The following is a 15,011-nucleotide window of genomic DNA, read 5'->3' on the forward strand; positions in this document are numbered from 1 at the left end:
GAGAGAGCAATTTTGCTACACCCCAGTACCCTCACTTTCAAGAGCACAAATCACGAAACAGCCCTCAATGGAAGGCAAAAGTTCACAATATCTGGGATCTCCTCTGCCAATTCCGTGGTTGCGTGGACCCTCCGCTTTGGAGGAAGCGACCGCGTGAGGCGTCGAAGGGAGGAACCGCGCGCACGGCTTTGATCAATTTTCCCTCCGTTGTGTGACGCCTCTCCTATTGAATTGTAACTTCGTAGTCTGTAATGCAATTCCACGCCGTTAATTTCCTTTCTCCTGCCCCCCTTTCCCTCTATACTTGTTTTCTACCAGTTATCTAAGTGAGACCAACAGTTACCAAAAAAAAAAAAGAAATAAACAATAAAAATAAACAGTGATGGCCATAATATCAGGAAAAAAAAAATAGGACACAACATGAAAGAATTGAGATAACAAAAAAAAATATCTCGGCTTTACAATTTCCCTCCGCCTCCCCCTCTCGATGAAACACACTGTACACGCCTCGTAATGGCCATCGTTGGGACCATTACAATTAATGTTGGTATTTCTACAGCTACTGTTATTCCCGCTTTTCCACATACACATACACACACATACACACACATACACACACACACACCAAATGAAAATTATCCTCCTCACGACATTACCCACTGGACCTTTCCTTTTGATGCTACGGTTACCGCCGGTTTGTTTCCTCCTATGCCGAACTACCCAACTCCTTTGACAAAAAAATAAAAAGAAAGATTTGTCTTCAGCACGATCACCCCTCCTCAGCGGGCCTCTCCTGGTGGCGGCTGCTTAGACTAATTCGGAGGCAATAAAGTAACATACCTTGAGATGAAGAAAGGGGGGAGCGTATATGGTGCTTTAGGGGAAGGGGAGAAAATGAACAGGAGAATAGAGAGTCGTTGACAGAGAGAGCAAGTGAGTAACGCTCAAAAAACGAAAGAATGTGACAGTGGAAACAAAGGCAAGGGTTTCCACAGAGGCCGGAAACCACAAGGACTTTACTGAAGTAATGCATCGTAGACCCTTGTCACTCCTGATAGCTTTTGGTTTTTTGTTGTTGTAGTTTTCTTTTTCGTTTATATCACTGAATAAAATAATAAAGTAAACCATTTTAAGAGAGAAGTGGTCTCCCTCCCACAGATCGACGTCCTCAAAGAGAAAGGTCGGCAGACAAGTAAGAAGAGCAAAATCACAGAGGAATCGAGGGTTCAACAAGGAAAAAGGGAGTATCAATTTCATTGTTTAAACAACGAAAAATATCAATAAGCTCAGAAGAGGGGCACGTCCAAATGGAACGAGCTGTAATGGAGGACATAGGAAAACGTTTCCTCCAACATGCTACACCACCTCAACAATGCAAACACAAACATGAAGCTCCCGCCCTCGTACTCCCGAGGTACTCTCTCCTTCACTCATGTGCCACAAACTCCTACAAACTCCAGTGCTGATGTGGCTGCCGCGACAGTTCACTACATTACTGCAGTTGCGACAGAAGGTAGTCAAGAGCCTTTGTGCGCTCGCCAAAATCCCTTACAGCAAGGCAGGAACACTTCAACGTCTTCCGTACCGAACCGTCGGCGGCCATTCTGGTGAGTCCTGCCCATTGAGCGAGTTTCTCGCGCTCGTCCATGCTTACGAGGTCAATGTTGTTTTGTTTGGCGAGAGCAGTAACAAGCTTTTTGTACTCCTCATCCTCGCAATCATCAGCAAGTACACAAAGGTGAGCCGTGCGGCGGTCCAAGGCCCGTGTGACCTCTGAAAGGCCGCAAATGAGGCCATTCGTCTCACGAGCTTTCATCAACACAATCCGGAGAGCGTCTTCGAGGCTGTCCGGCATTGCATCTGCGACGGCATCAATCACCGCTGGCTCTGGAACCTTATCTGCAACCAACGATGTCTCCTCTGCCATTATTTCTTAGATGTTTACCGTTGTGGGAAAGGACGCTAGTCCCACACACGCACATACGAAGATGTAATGGAAGCATAAAAAAAAGTTAAAAAAGAGGAAGAAACGAAAGACGAGTGGTAAGGGCAACGTGAAACGAAGGCATGGAGCTTAGAACAACAGGACTGATCGTCGCCGGGCTCACCACAAGTAAATGCGGCAGCTCCCAGACCGTCTGTGGGGCTGGCCGGGGAAAAAAAAAAATGCGTTTCCCCCTCTGCTCATTCTTCACTAGTAACGGTTGGAGAAATAGTGCTTGAAATAACAAAACATCAAAAGAATATGCGACACCGTGCGTGTACAAATGACAACGAACTCCCTCCAGGGGCTCCACACTTCCAACCACGTGTTGCTGCCACAGCATTTGATTCCAGTGGTCAGAACTACTTGTGACGGAAGGCGTGACGCCGCTTGCTCGAGCGCTGCCTTTCCTTTCCACGTGACGACACATGCGGTTTCGCGTGGCTTCCAGGAACACCTGCAGCACCAAAGTGTTTCACTGATTCGCGTCCAGACTTACGGCCACGGAGCAACATCGTGTTTTTCCCCGTCGGTGCCATCATCGCAAGTTGATCGAAGGTTAAGCACTCGCCACCAGCACCAGTAATGCGCTCGCGGGCGCTCTTCGAGAAGCGGAGGGCGCAGATACGGAGGGCTGGAATGCGGGTCATGCGAACATCATCGAGCACGTCACCAACAATGACGGCAATTGGTGACTTCTTCCCCTTCTTAAGCCACACGGTGCGGCGCCTCATGCAGACAGCAATGCGGCTGAGTGAAATGGGCGCACGGTTGTTACGGCTCTTCAGCAGACGCTTGTGGATAAGTTTATTGAATGGGGAATTGGTACGCTTCCCAAGGAACTTGTACAGCTTGATGAGGAGCTTTATGTACGGGTTCGTCGAGTAGGTGTGGTGGCGCACCACCCGCTTCTTCTTCTGCACTCCGGTGAGGTCTACGCCCATTGTCTGGTCTGCTTACCCAAAGTGACAATTAGGGTGGGGAAGTTCCGAACACGCACACAGGCACTACCATCATTGTACACGTTGTTTAATAAAACAACAGTTTAAGACGAGGAGGTAAAAGAGAATGTTGGATAATCAGCAAGAGTGTAATGCAAATAACCAGAAAGTAGAAAAAAATCAAGCACAGAAACGTGCACACGCATGTAGAGATAGCGAGGCAGGTAACATCTCCCCGCCCCTCACTTACAGCTTCCCTGTCGCTTGCAGAACCTTCAAATCCAACAACCACACCATCCCACATCTCCATATCATCTGCCGTGGCCGTTGTCCAACCCCATCTCTCACCATGAACAACAAAGTGTGAATGTGTGAAAAGAGAAAAAGTTAACGCTGTTACGTAGCCAGTATCCCACAATATCAATAAACCAGTCATCCTCACTTTCTTTACCCCTCCCCATCAACCGGGGGAAATGTGCACATGTGTGATGATTTTGTCAATAAAATCCGGCCCCCCACACCCATCCCATGCTCCGAGCAGAACTCGCGTCCGTCAACTAAATATATGCTGTTACACATAACTGACCTTCCCAACTTCTCCCTCTTCATGTTAGTGGGCAACCTCATTCATCTCTTCTTCTAGGAGGAGCATACATAAGCGGTTTCCCCCGCTCCCACTATACCTCGGGCCTCCCCTTCATTCCTTCTTCACTTCCCTTATCCCCACGTAATTAGTTAGCACCGCATATGGCTTTCCGCTAAACTTCCTCCCTTCGAGGACGCTAAGCATCTGGTGGTGCATGCATGAAAGGCTTTTGGTTACCGGCCATAGAGGCAAATGGCTGACCCAACGCACTGTATGCCCACGCCCACAGTGACGCACGACGCCAGCGATTCCTCTCTTCCATAGACGTAGCAGACGGTGCTTCATTACCTTCCCCTGTGGGTGACGGATCTGAGGCTACTGGTGAAGGACCATGCGTTCCCGCAAGGCGTGCAATGGTGAATACAAAATTATCCAATGCCGGGTCGTCGGTGCTCCCGCTTGCAGCCACCCATGTGCCAGACTGCAGCTCCCCCTCCAACTGTTGAACTCCCCAACCACTAAAACCGCAGATCACAACAATATCTTTTGGGTCTGCGGTGCCATCCTCAATTTTTTGTTGAAGAGTGTCATAACTCCCATCGATCCATAAAGAGTGGGATAACGGAATGGCATCGTCAACATCAGGAATTCGGTGAAGTAACAACATAGTAGAGTCGAAGGAGCCACGACTCACAGGCCCACCAATCATCACAGTATGATTGCATAGATGTTTGGCGAAAAGCGGATGGGCGCTGCTCAGCCTCATGGTCATACTGACGGGCATCAAAGCACCCTTATCGTTCTCCAGTGGCTTATTCAACACCAACGCAGCCGATTCATTCGGTGTGACACGCACGACGATCATGACGGTATAACGAAAAAAGTCGTAGAGCTGTGGGTGTGCCAACAGCAACTGCGCTTTCTTTGGAGTGTCAAAGGTAGCCTTCTTGTTGCTGCTCCTATCGTCACTTTCCTCCTCGCTTATCACACCTTCCTCACTGGAAGTATCCTTCGTTTCTGCCTTTCCCTCTGTATGTACGTCCTCCTCTGAAGTCCGGCTCACGCCCATATCTTCGTAAGGGACACCCTCCAAAACCTCGGACAGTCCTCTAGTAAGCGAAAGGTGATGCATTCCCTCAACGGCACTAACCACAGTGAGCTTCGGCGTGGGAACGGACTTCACTTCCTCTGGGGGTGGTGCAACAGAATTGGAGTATTTCACAGCCGTATCAGTCACGTTGGCCAACTCCCTCAACGCGGCAAAGGCATTGCCAATCTGCGTTGAGGTGAACGGTGTGCTCTCAAAGCTTTGTCGCAGAATGTCCACCATCGATGGTGACTTTGCCTCCATTCCAGTGTTGTTCGCATCACCACCACCGTTATTGGCGAGAGGAATGAAGAACTCCCTCCCACCATTCAACCGCCGTACGAGTGCATCGACAAACACACGAGTTTCATGCCACCCAGAGAGTTTCGCTACATCCATAGGCACCCACTTTCCACAGCGGTGATCATATACACGACGTGGAGAACATGTGAGTGCAGTGCGCATCGCTACATCCTTTTCCACCTGCGACGCCTTTTTGTACAACTGCTTGTATACAGTGCGAACAATTTTCTCCATCCTTTTGCTTGGTCCTTTTCCTCACACAACCTCGCCAGTCACCTACACTACTTGAGCAGAGGGAACCTGGCAGTTCTGCACGGTGGGGACATAAACGCCAAGTGCAGCGAAAAGACCACAACAGATGAGAAGTACGCCGAAGAGAAAAGGTACGCGTGCCACAATAAGTAAAGAGAAGAGCAGAACCGCTGGAAACGCCAGCAGATCACATTTCATAAAAGGAAAAAATATGTGATGATGAAAGGGACTACATAAAGTAGCAAAGGTGGAATAAACCGCAGAATCCCGCCCTCCCAATCCCCTTCTTTCGCTCTTGATACCGTAGCAAAGGCACCCCATCAACAAAAAGAAGCACCAACGGTACGGTGTCCATCCCCGGAGCCCAGAACAGAATGTATTTATTTTGACGCTGTTGATCAGGTCGCAAGAGGTAAAGGAAAAAAACAAGTAAAAACAAAGTAAAAGAGACCACGCAGGAAGTACACACTAAATTCTGGCGGGCGCACCTCATGCACATACACCTTCATAACAACGGACAGCACGTAGACTCTGATTCAAAATGTTGAAAAGCCAATAAAAATCCTGCTGGTTTGGGGAATATAACGATCCCTCCTATCTGCACGACGAACCTAAACCATGCCCTCCGCAGGTTCCTCGGCTTCCTCATCGTTTACAACTACACGTTTAACGACTAAATTCATTGGATTGCCTTTACGCGATTCGCGTATGCTCGCGGCATTATCAATGAACCGCTGCTCCTCCCACGCTGACTCCAAAGAGCTCCAAAGCCGCCATGTCACAACAGCCATCATCGGTCCCACCGGAAGGAACATGCGATTGTGGTAAATGGTGAGGTAGAATCCCATTGCAGTAGATATGGAGGAAACACCGGTTAGACCAAAAATACTCCACTGATACAAGTAAACACTCCACGAGGCGCTTGTGTGCTCCTTTAGTAGCCGCGTGGACCCCTCTTTCGAAAGCGGGCCCCCCGCAGCAGCAGGAATCACATGTACATCAGTTCCCAAAGCGCTTGCTCTGGCGACACGTTGGCGATGATCCCGTTGACTGGTGAAATCCTCAAGAACGGACAACCGTGCCGCTCGCCGCACCTCCTCATACGTCAGCTTCGGTGCTGCAGGTCGTTTAATGGAAGGCGCAGGCGGAGCGCTGACGCTCATCTGGGAGGGTTGCTCCATGGCGTCACTGCGATAAACTTTTCGTATCAATATAGTGGGTAGAGAGCGGGGTGGGTATTAGGTAGGTGATGGATGGGAACGAGTGACGGTTAACCGAGTTAAAGGGCAACGCGGAAGCAAGCAAGACAGCCATGTGCTTCATTTTTAAAATATTACACAGAATACATTTCACTTCCACTGATCACAAAAAGAGCGTATGAATTCATACACGTCCGTAACAGCATGTTGTGCTTCCTCACCAATACCACTAAATAACTCGACAGATTTGTTTGCGGTTGAACCCTCCTCAATCAGTCACCCCCATACATGGATGCGCTTCTTTTTTCTCATTCGCTTTGGAATGTGGGTTGCTACACGGAGCGCAGCGGCACCACGGCACCGCAACTCGATCGTGAATTTTCCGTAGGCAACACAGCACACTAGCGCAAACCAAACGAAACATGAGTTATGGCTGAACCCCACGCGAGATTCACCTAACAACATACGCTACCGAGGTGCCACACAACCAAACCCCGGTACATACTTGTACAAAGAAATAACCACCAGTTGAATGCAAAGGTCTTCGTTATCCACATTGTGGTACCGTACAGTGGTCCACACCATTTATTTTAGAAAAAAGCACAAAACCGCCCCTAATAAATCCAAACTCCTCACTTGTACGGAACGGTGAGTCCTTCCCACTGGGACTAACGGCAGTGCTAACCGTAGCCGTAACGTCCCACTTTCGTGTAACATCTACGGGTCAAAGGCTTGCGCAGTGAGGCGGCTCCCCTGCAGAAGTATGGTCTGCTTTTGTTCGAGATCCTTCTGCAGTAAGGCGAATTCCGATCTGCGTTCCACTACAGTACCCAATTCCCGCTTAAGGTGCTTCATTAGCTCCTGCACCTCGCCACGACGCCGCTGCAAGAGCTCGAAATCGTGACGCAAGATTGATTTTGCCCCTTCCAATTTTGCTATGCACAGCACCGCATCCAGCTGCTGAGACATCGTCTTCTCCTGCTCTGACATAAGTGATAGCAACTCCTCAAATAACTTCACCCAACGCCCATCCACTCCCCGCCGCGCCGTTGTGACACGCACACGCTCCTTCTCCACAGCATTATAGACATTGTCCCGTTGGCTGCGCAATGCCGCAAGGCGAGTAGCGAGGGTGTGACCCTTGTTAGCAATGTTTCGTAGGACACAGACGTTAGTTGAGGCGACAGGAAGCTGGGTCTGCCCAACCCCCGCGTGATCAGAACCTATACCGGTAGCGGCAAAGTCACCGATCAATTCTTGAACTGAAAGCTCCTCGAAACCCCACTGAAGCAGTTCCCTTTGTTCATGTTCCCACGCTGTACGTGTAAGCTCCACGCTGGCTACGCGTGATTCCTGTAAAACGTGGTGCTGCCGCGCGCACTGAACAGCTTCTTGTAGCTTCTCACTGATTTGCTCGCGGAGCTCGCCACAACGTAACCGCGTGCCGCTCAACTCGTTTTGTCGTCTCTGCGTATCGTCAAGAAGCGACAAAACAACAGCCTCCTTCTCTTGTATACCCATGCGCAGATCAAGCGTATCATCCATTAGTAAGGACATCACACCCTCCGCCTGAGAACGAAGGGTTTTGTTCCATAATTTTTGACCTTCAAGTTGTTCTCGTATGGAACTCTCCAACTTCCTGACGGATGCAACGACAAAATCGGCCCTGGATGTGCATATATTTTTTATTTCTTCCTTTTTTCTTGAAGTTTTGCTCTCGGAGTCACGCAGCCGGCCCAGCTGGTCTCTCAACGTGTCCAGCTCCGCGCTATGAAGTTTCTCAAGACAACCCAGCTCCATCCCACAACGGCTCTGTTGCTCCACATATTGACTCCGCGCAACGCTGTCGTCGCTGGCCCTCACTGCCGCAGCCTTGCGATCGGCACATTCAATAGCTTCTAGCGTTAATTTTTGAAATCTCCGTGCAGCCTCATTGGCTTTTGTTGAAATGTCGTTCATGCGAGATTCCATTCGCTGTTTGGCAAGTTCACGAAGTTTTTCAGTCGCCTGCCGAAGTCCATCGCGTACCTCTGTGGTTCTTTTGGACCTCTGCTGGGCGCGGTTGTTGAAAAAATCGAGGTATGTCGACGCCATCTCTCGGAAAAAGGTATTCAGCAGTTCCTTTCTCGCGGTCGCGTCCTGCAAATATGACAGCGTGTGATTATGCCGTACCTCACGAGCCACTTCATTGGTTTCTTTATGCAAGTAATCAACAACACTACCTGCAATTGACGCGAGTCTCTCCTTATTCCACTGCTGAAACAGACGGAGGGCGGCAGATATTTTCACCTCAATGTTGGTACCACCACCCGCCTCACTTTCGCTGTCATTAGCGTAGCTACTAGCAGACATTCTGTCCTCTTCATCAGTAAGGGCAACTAAAATTCCCTCCTCATCGAATCTATGGTTTTGTAGCAACAGCTCTCGCTGCTGCTGCATACGCTTTATTCTTTCTTGAGTGTTTTCTATACTGGTTGCAAACGATTTCAACTGACCTTGATACACTTCACTTGTTGCAACACTTATCTCGTCAGATTGCTGTCTCAGTAAACGTATGGTATTCTCCTCAAGAGATTCAATGCGTTTCCGGTTCTGTTCCTCCAACGTTTGCCGTTCAGCAACCAAAGAAACCTCACCTGATTCAAGCTGCATTTCCTTCTGGATAATCGCAGTTTCCAGCTCTATTAGTTCAGTGTCTGACTTTATTTGAAGCAGGTTTATTTTACTCTGAACCTCACGGAGCTCGATTTCAACCGCGTCCAACGACGCCAGAAGATCCCGCTGTTCAGCTCGCCGTCTTGCTTCTTCTTTGTTTACCTCCACAACTTCCTCTTCCTCCCCCCACTTTGGTGCTTTTCGAGCCTCGGAGGAGGTTGATGTAGTTGGTTTCCGCCTAGACGGTACAGGACCCTCCAAAAAAGCCAAAGGGTCATCATCGTCGATATCCAATGTATCATTGTTTCCAACGCCACTTAGTAGAGACGCACCCCCTTCAGCACGCGTCGCCGCTCCTGTTGTCGACATTGGGGATGCCTGCCACCTTCCAGCTGTTGGGGCGAGAAATGACAAAGAATCTTCTTCCCTTTTAGTTGCTGACGTTTGTGGCAGGTCGTCGTCTAATTCCCATGGAAGGGATTCCTTCGTCACCGCTTTTGCACCAGCTGTGGATTGGGACGCCACCTCCGACCCTTGTTGCCGCCGTCCAGCTCTTCTGCCAACTCGATTCTCCTCTCCAACAAAAGAAGCGCTTGCTGCAGCAGCGGATGTCTCCAGCGTTGGCACAGGTGTGGTGACTGAAGGGTTCGGTTGCTTTGCTAACGGTTTCGGCATCTGTGCCATCACGGCTTCAAGCGATTTCAGGTCATCCGCGAAGAGATCGTCAAAGTTCATCGTCAGTCCCACCAAACCGCGGACTTCTAGACAAACAGCTATGTGAAGAAATAAAAGAGAGGAGGAGATATTCTTTAAAAATAGAAGACACCTGGAGGTGAACATGCAACCGTGTTGCGGAAGTAAAACTTCTAGGAAAGCATAGCACAACAAAAGTACACCGTGACGCCCCCAATGTAACGTCGCAAGCCCTCATACCGTGAAAAAGAACGAACCTCCTCGTCCGTCCTCCCCCGAGACTGTCCATTACACGCCCACTAATGGAGGTGAGGACACCGATATCTACATACTCACATATTCACCATTTCATATTGTTTGTACGTATGCAACACATTTCCTTTCATTCAAGTCATTCAATGTAAATCCACACACACAGACAGTGTGGGATGCCCTTCAGCAAGATACTGGAAGAAGATCAGATGATTAAAATGCCATGAGTGATTGTTTGAACATAAGTCGGCAGCAAAAATAAAGCATGACGCAGAAAACAACAAAAAACAGAATAAGGGGAATAAAATAGTGAGTGTCTTGAAAGGCAGTGTACAAAGCAGTGGGGGAAAAAATGTCACATCAAACACTTCAGCACACTACCGTAAGCGTGAACAGAGTGAGGGAACATCATCTAAATATAACGGCAGTAAGGCGTTCATAGCATGCAAAGGTTCGACCACGCAGCGACAATACTTTATAAACTCACTCACGTGGGTGTCTCCTGGGACATAGAAGCGTCAGTTAGCTGTGACTGGCTCCGGTTCATCGACGTTTTCACCACCGGTCTTAGACAAAGGCTGATAACATGTCTGATTGATAAAGAAGAGCAACGCTTTTATTATCTTTTCCTTATCATCCCACGACAGGTCGTTCAGATACACCCCCTTACCGTCTTCGCCGAGGTTTATGTGTAATCTGCTATCCACGTTCTCTACAGTACCTCTAACGGGTGCGTCCTGCGTTGGCTTGGTACCATTACTATGGGCACGCCGCAGAGGCGCAGGTCTTTCCTGTCGGGCCTGCTTACCAGCGGCTGAAGTAGCGGATGCGCAAACCTCCTGAACAGGAGGTGGGGGTGCAGGAACGCACGGACTATGTGGCTGCAATCTAGTCTCTCCTGTGGATGCAGACAAAACCGCTGAGTTCCGTGAACTTAGGTTTGGCTCCGCTTGCTGTGCCTTTTGAGGTGGGGACAGTTGCGGAAGTTTAGAGCTAAAACTAGCGCACTGTTTCAGCGTCGAGTTAGAATGCAGCGACATACTTGGCGACGTGTGACTTGTTGAATGTGGCGTGTTCCCCCTATTTTTCGAAGACTTTGTACGCATCTTGCGCACATCATTTAACGCAACATAGAAAAATTTTTCCAAGTCAGACCTCTGTTCTACAATTTTTGACGCAGCATACCTCATCCGCTGCAGCTCGGTTCGGTGGCATCGCAGCGAGCTCTGTGTCTCCGCAAGTGCCTTTTCCAGCGCCTGAATTTTCCCCTCATACTGGCGGGAAAGCTCTTCACGAAGCGATTTCTTCTCCTGCAAAAGCTCCTTCACGTGCTGTTCCAACCGCTGTGTCTTCATTTGCATTTCACATGAACGTTTGTTGCTATTAGCAATGCGCCGAAGAGCCTCCTCACATGCGTGCTGATGCAAGTCCCCTTTTCTCCGCTCGTCCACAAACTCTGCAGCTTTCATCGTTGTCAACTGCATCAACTCGTCAATATCCTTGACGAGACGGGTGCGCTCCTCCTGCAGTTCCCTGTAGTTCTTCAAAAGTTCATGAGATTTCTTCTCCAACAGCAGCGAAGATTCATGTTCCACACGCGCCTGATGGGACTCACGCATCGTCTCCTCAAGTGCAAGTAGTCGCATTTTTCGGTCGACTGTCTGAAACCGGAGAGCTGAAAGTTCGCTTTCGTGCCGAGCGGTCATTTCTTCTATTTGGTCACGCAGCCGCTGTACCTCCAAGCGGCTCTCTTCGCGAAGGTGTATGCTCCGTGCACAGGCCCGCATCTCAGTCTGTAATCGCTGCGTTAGTGCTGCATACTGAGCAACCTGTTCGTCGCGCTCACCCAACATCTGAGTATATTGCCTCCGAACAGCCTCCGTAGCTTCATTACCCTCGTGTTGGAGTCGGTTTATTTCATTCTGTTGCTCCATCACAGTATTCCGTGCCTCTTCCAACTTTTCCTTGAGGTGCTCCACCACCTTGATAGACTCCTCTTCCTGCCTCTGCAATTCCAACCGTAGCTGCTCATTCTCTCGGGCCATAACCTCACAGCTGCGGGCGTAATCATTCATTGCCGCCTTAGCAACGCGCAGATCAACGTTGGCAAAAGTGGAGATAACAGTATCGCCGCTTGGAACTGCATTGGTGCGCTGCGGAGCCTCCGGCGTGGAGAGTCGATTCCGCCGCCCCGAACCCGGGGATACTCTAGACTGCATTGTCTTGTTAACAGAATTCACAAGCTTTCTACCACTCCTATTTCCTTCTTAACCCGTGAAGCTCCCCTGCTACTGTTCTGCTTCCGCTTTTTCGTGACTCAAATACGTGTTTTCTCCCCTTTGAAGCACCGCTTCCGCGCCCTCCTTTACAGATCCAAAAGGGAGAGACCTAACTGAAAAAAGGTAGAATCTTTCTCGCACCAACACAATGGGTGCAACCACCACAAACTGCTTTTGTAGAATTCCTACGCACACTACCACACACCTCGTAATTCAGGTGCAAATAATAAAGAAAGAATTGACGCGCGAAAGCGTGGCACCATCAAGCAAAAGGAGAAGTCGGGAAAATGGACGCAAGAGGAAGAAAGGGCGGAAAAACAATGCAAGACAACGGATGCAGGGAACCACTAGGGAACACATGCAAAGGGGAAGGGAAAAAGGAGAAGTGGTCATGCTCCTTTTTCAAGTATTCTTTTGCGGCAGCAAAATAAGTGAACTGATCCATATTCCCAAAAGTGGATGTAAAAAAAAAAAAACGTAGTCGTATCGAGGGAAGGGCTCCCCTAGGACATGAGAACAAGAATTAAAAGAACGAGAAGGCTAAAGTTGATTTTTAAAAAAAGTATGTAACACTTGTTACCCCCTCTTTTCAGCTGCTCGCACTCACGCCACACCCGCCTTACACATTACTTCTTCCCCGCCTCCCCCTCCACGGGTTTTTCCTTAAATGCCGCTGCCCCACTTCCAGTGTGGAGGCCGTCACCTTCTGCCATGAACGGGATCTGCACCGGTGGCTGTGTTACTACCTAATTCGTTTTCCGTAATTCTTACGATGAAGGTATGGAAACAATAAGCGCCTTTCGTCGGAGCCTGTGCCAGTGGGTTCCAAGGCTGTCAGAGAACCTTATTTACCATAGGAGGTATCGCAATGCGTTAATCTTTTAACCATGTTGCCCTGGGACCATTGCAAACACCATTTCAGTATCCCGACGGGGGTGGTGACACTTACCCTTCTTCCTCGTGAGCACATTACGGAACCCTATGGCACTACAATGATGTGTCACGGGTCGTCAGGATCCCACTACATTACACTAATGGATATCAACCCCCCCCCCAAAAAAAAAGGAGCAACCAGCTCGGTTTACCTTAACAGTGTTGCGTTTACTGACCACTATCCTCTTCTTCGCCCTCCTCATCGTCATCACCCTCAATCCAGCGCCGCTCCTGCTCAAGTCGGTCAGCGGAACGCCTCTCGTTCCGTTGCACAAACGGGTTCGATGAATCCTTCTGCCACATCTCCCACAGTAAATCGTTGTACTGCGAACGTCTCAAACCAGGTCGCTCCTCTCGTAATCTGGGAAGTTGTTCCTCACAGAATAGCCGGTAAAGGACGCGAGCGCGCTTGCCAATATGACGGTCCTCGGGCACCACCTGTTCCCCCGGATTCCGGAGTTGCAGAGCCGAGAGAGCTTCATTCAAGGGACCCTCAGCGACAGCACCACCTTTGCTCCAGTCTCCTGGTTTCTTCAAATTTCCCGCTGAAGGGTCGCCGGCGCCTCCAGCCGCAAGTTGACTTTGGTTCTCCCTTGGTTCCACCTGCTTTTTCCTATCGTAATCTGCGAGCATCTTCGACAGGTCCTTTTGCATCTGGCGCCGTGAAACCTTCTGTGGCACTTTTGCACTGAGTTCCTGTTCCTCCTGTAGAAGTAACTCTTTTTTGAGCGCACGCTGCTCCGCTTGGCGCTGAGCCTTCTCCTCAGCCTCACGTTGTTTTGCCTGCTTCTTCAGTGCTTTGGCATCACTTTCAGCCCACAGCGCATCCTCCTCTTCCTGTCGCTTTTTTGCTTTAATTTGGGCGCTGCGCTCTTGTTCACGCTCACGGGCCTCCACAGCGTGGCGGTTCATAAATTTGTTAGCCTTTGCTCCGCTCGGCATGATGAATATTCAATACTTTCGTCTGAAGGATGCATCATCAAAGAGATGGAAAAGACTGTGCAAAAGGGCTCGATAATTACAGAGCACAAAAGAAACACAGTAAGAGGTGAGTATCGAAGGCCAAACACGTGACAGCACGCAATGAAAAATCAACGCGATCTGCAGTGGCACGCCCACCATACGGGGATGTGCGCACGCTCCCCCATTTTAACGGTGCAAACGCACTGCAAGCACACAACCGTCGTGTACAACAGGTCGAAGATAGAGTCCTTGGGCTGCAGCCGCACGACAGTTCTCCGCTATGACACGCACGAGCTGAACTCCATCTGAATCACTGTGGTACAGTGAGGAGCGCCGATTTAGAAGCGACGCTGCTGCGTTTTCAAGTATAACTAATGAAGAGGGAGTTAAAGGAGACCGGGCTGTAGTACCCGTTGGGTACGCACAGAACACCATCACCTTCCCCACGGCAGCGCTTCCACGGTGCAATTCCGGCACCTCGTGGCCATCGTACAGATGCATGGACTGAATCACGTCATCAACTCTGCGGTGAGCGCTGCGATTCCGCTCCGAGGCGTCAAAAAAACTTGTCTGTATTCCAGTCACATCAACAAGACGACGCGAACGAAAAGAGGCTGGCGTGGCGGAAGTACTCTTTACAACAACATCACCAGGGTAGAGAGGCGGAAGTGAGACAACACACGATGCAGGTAACTTCCTTCCAAAGCGCCGTTCATAGTAACTATTGCCGAGAAAAGTTAGCGGGGTACCGCAGTGGTTTGTGCTGTCCTCACTTCCCGTCAAGGGCATATATACAAGTGAGCCTGCAAACCCACTTGGCTTTCCCCAGTAACATCGGCCGCTAAGCTTTACGGGAACATTCATGTAAAGCACTGACGCCAGCT

At 49.6% G+C, this 15,011-nt stretch overlaps 11 protein-coding genes across 11 annotated transcripts; 1 reads left to right on the forward strand and 10 right to left on the reverse strand.

Annotated features, from left to right (window-relative positions):
- Positions 1–876: 876 nt before the first annotated feature.
- Positions 877–1,257, reverse strand: TbgDal_XI4900 (hypothetical protein, unlikely; the record flags this gene model as incomplete). Its single annotated transcript, XM_011781334.1, has 1 exon — positions 877–1,257. One exon carries the CDS (start codon positions 1,255–1,257, stop codon positions 877–879), a length of 381 nt encoding a protein of 126 aa, XP_011779636.1.
- Positions 1,258–1,492: 235 nt separating this feature from the next.
- TbgDal_XI4910 (40S ribosomal protein S12, putative) lies at positions 1,493–1,927 on the reverse strand (the record flags this gene model as incomplete). The annotated part of the gene is made up of 1 exon (XM_011781335.1): positions 1,493–1,927. The coding sequence occupies one exon, from the start codon at positions 1,925–1,927 to the stop codon at positions 1,493–1,495; it is 435 nt and encodes a 144-aa protein (XP_011779637.1).
- A 419-nt stretch (positions 1,928–2,346) lies between these two features.
- TbgDal_XI4920 (60S ribosomal protein L18, putative) lies at positions 2,347–2,928 on the reverse strand (the record flags this gene model as incomplete). The annotated part of the gene is made up of 1 exon (XM_011781336.1): positions 2,347–2,928. One exon carries the CDS (start codon positions 2,926–2,928, stop codon positions 2,347–2,349), a length of 582 nt encoding a protein of 193 aa, XP_011779638.1.
- Positions 2,929–3,013: 85 nt separating this feature from the next.
- Positions 3,014–3,361, reverse strand: TbgDal_XI4930 (T. brucei spp.-specific protein; the record flags this gene model as incomplete). The annotated part of the gene is made up of 1 exon (XM_011781337.1): positions 3,014–3,361. One exon carries the CDS (start codon positions 3,359–3,361, stop codon positions 3,014–3,016), a length of 348 nt encoding a protein of 115 aa, XP_011779639.1.
- A 346-nt stretch (positions 3,362–3,707) lies between these two features.
- On the reverse strand, positions 3,708–5,135 carry TbgDal_XI4940 (hypothetical protein, conserved; the record flags this gene model as incomplete). Its single annotated transcript, XM_011781338.1, has 1 exon — positions 3,708–5,135. One exon carries the CDS (start codon positions 5,133–5,135, stop codon positions 3,708–3,710), a length of 1,428 nt encoding a protein of 475 aa, XP_011779640.1.
- A 629-nt stretch (positions 5,136–5,764) lies between these two features.
- Positions 5,765–6,334, reverse strand: TbgDal_XI4950 (hypothetical protein, conserved; the record flags this gene model as incomplete). Its single annotated transcript, XM_011781339.1, has 1 exon — positions 5,765–6,334. The coding sequence occupies one exon, from the start codon at positions 6,332–6,334 to the stop codon at positions 5,765–5,767; it is 570 nt and encodes a 189-aa protein (XP_011779641.1).
- Positions 6,335–7,069: 735 nt separating this feature from the next.
- Positions 7,070–9,847, reverse strand: TbgDal_XI4960 (hypothetical protein, conserved; the record flags this gene model as incomplete). Its single annotated transcript, XM_011781340.1, has 1 exon — positions 7,070–9,847. The coding sequence occupies one exon, from the start codon at positions 9,845–9,847 to the stop codon at positions 7,070–7,072; it is 2,778 nt and encodes a 925-aa protein (XP_011779642.1).
- Positions 9,848–10,470: 623 nt separating this feature from the next.
- Positions 10,471–12,171, reverse strand: TbgDal_XI4970 (hypothetical protein, conserved; the record flags this gene model as incomplete). The annotated part of the gene is made up of 1 exon (XM_011781341.1): positions 10,471–12,171. The coding sequence occupies one exon, from the start codon at positions 12,169–12,171 to the stop codon at positions 10,471–10,473; it is 1,701 nt and encodes a 566-aa protein (XP_011779643.1).
- Positions 12,172–12,379: 208 nt separating this feature from the next.
- On the forward strand, positions 12,380–12,712 carry TbgDal_XI4980 (hypothetical protein, unlikely; the record flags this gene model as incomplete). Its single annotated transcript, XM_011781342.1, has 1 exon — positions 12,380–12,712. The coding sequence occupies one exon, from the start codon at positions 12,380–12,382 to the stop codon at positions 12,710–12,712; it is 333 nt and encodes a 110-aa protein (XP_011779644.1).
- Positions 12,713–13,332: 620 nt separating this feature from the next.
- Positions 13,333–14,106, reverse strand: TbgDal_XI4990 (hypothetical protein, conserved; the record flags this gene model as incomplete). The annotated part of the gene is made up of 1 exon (XM_011781343.1): positions 13,333–14,106. The coding sequence occupies one exon, from the start codon at positions 14,104–14,106 to the stop codon at positions 13,333–13,335; it is 774 nt and encodes a 257-aa protein (XP_011779645.1).
- Positions 14,107–14,313: 207 nt separating this feature from the next.
- On the reverse strand, positions 14,314–14,991 carry TbgDal_XI5000 (hypothetical protein, conserved; the record flags this gene model as incomplete). Its single annotated transcript, XM_011781344.1, has 1 exon — positions 14,314–14,991. One exon carries the CDS (start codon positions 14,989–14,991, stop codon positions 14,314–14,316), a length of 678 nt encoding a protein of 225 aa, XP_011779646.1.
- Positions 14,992–15,011: the final 20 nt, after the last annotated feature.

The sequence above is a fragment of the Trypanosoma brucei genome, chromosome 11 (assembly GCF_000210295.1).
Source record: "Trypanosoma brucei gambiense DAL972 chromosome 11, complete sequence".
Classification (NCBI taxonomy): Eukaryota; Euglenozoa; class Kinetoplastea; order Trypanosomatida; family Trypanosomatidae; genus Trypanosoma; species Trypanosoma brucei.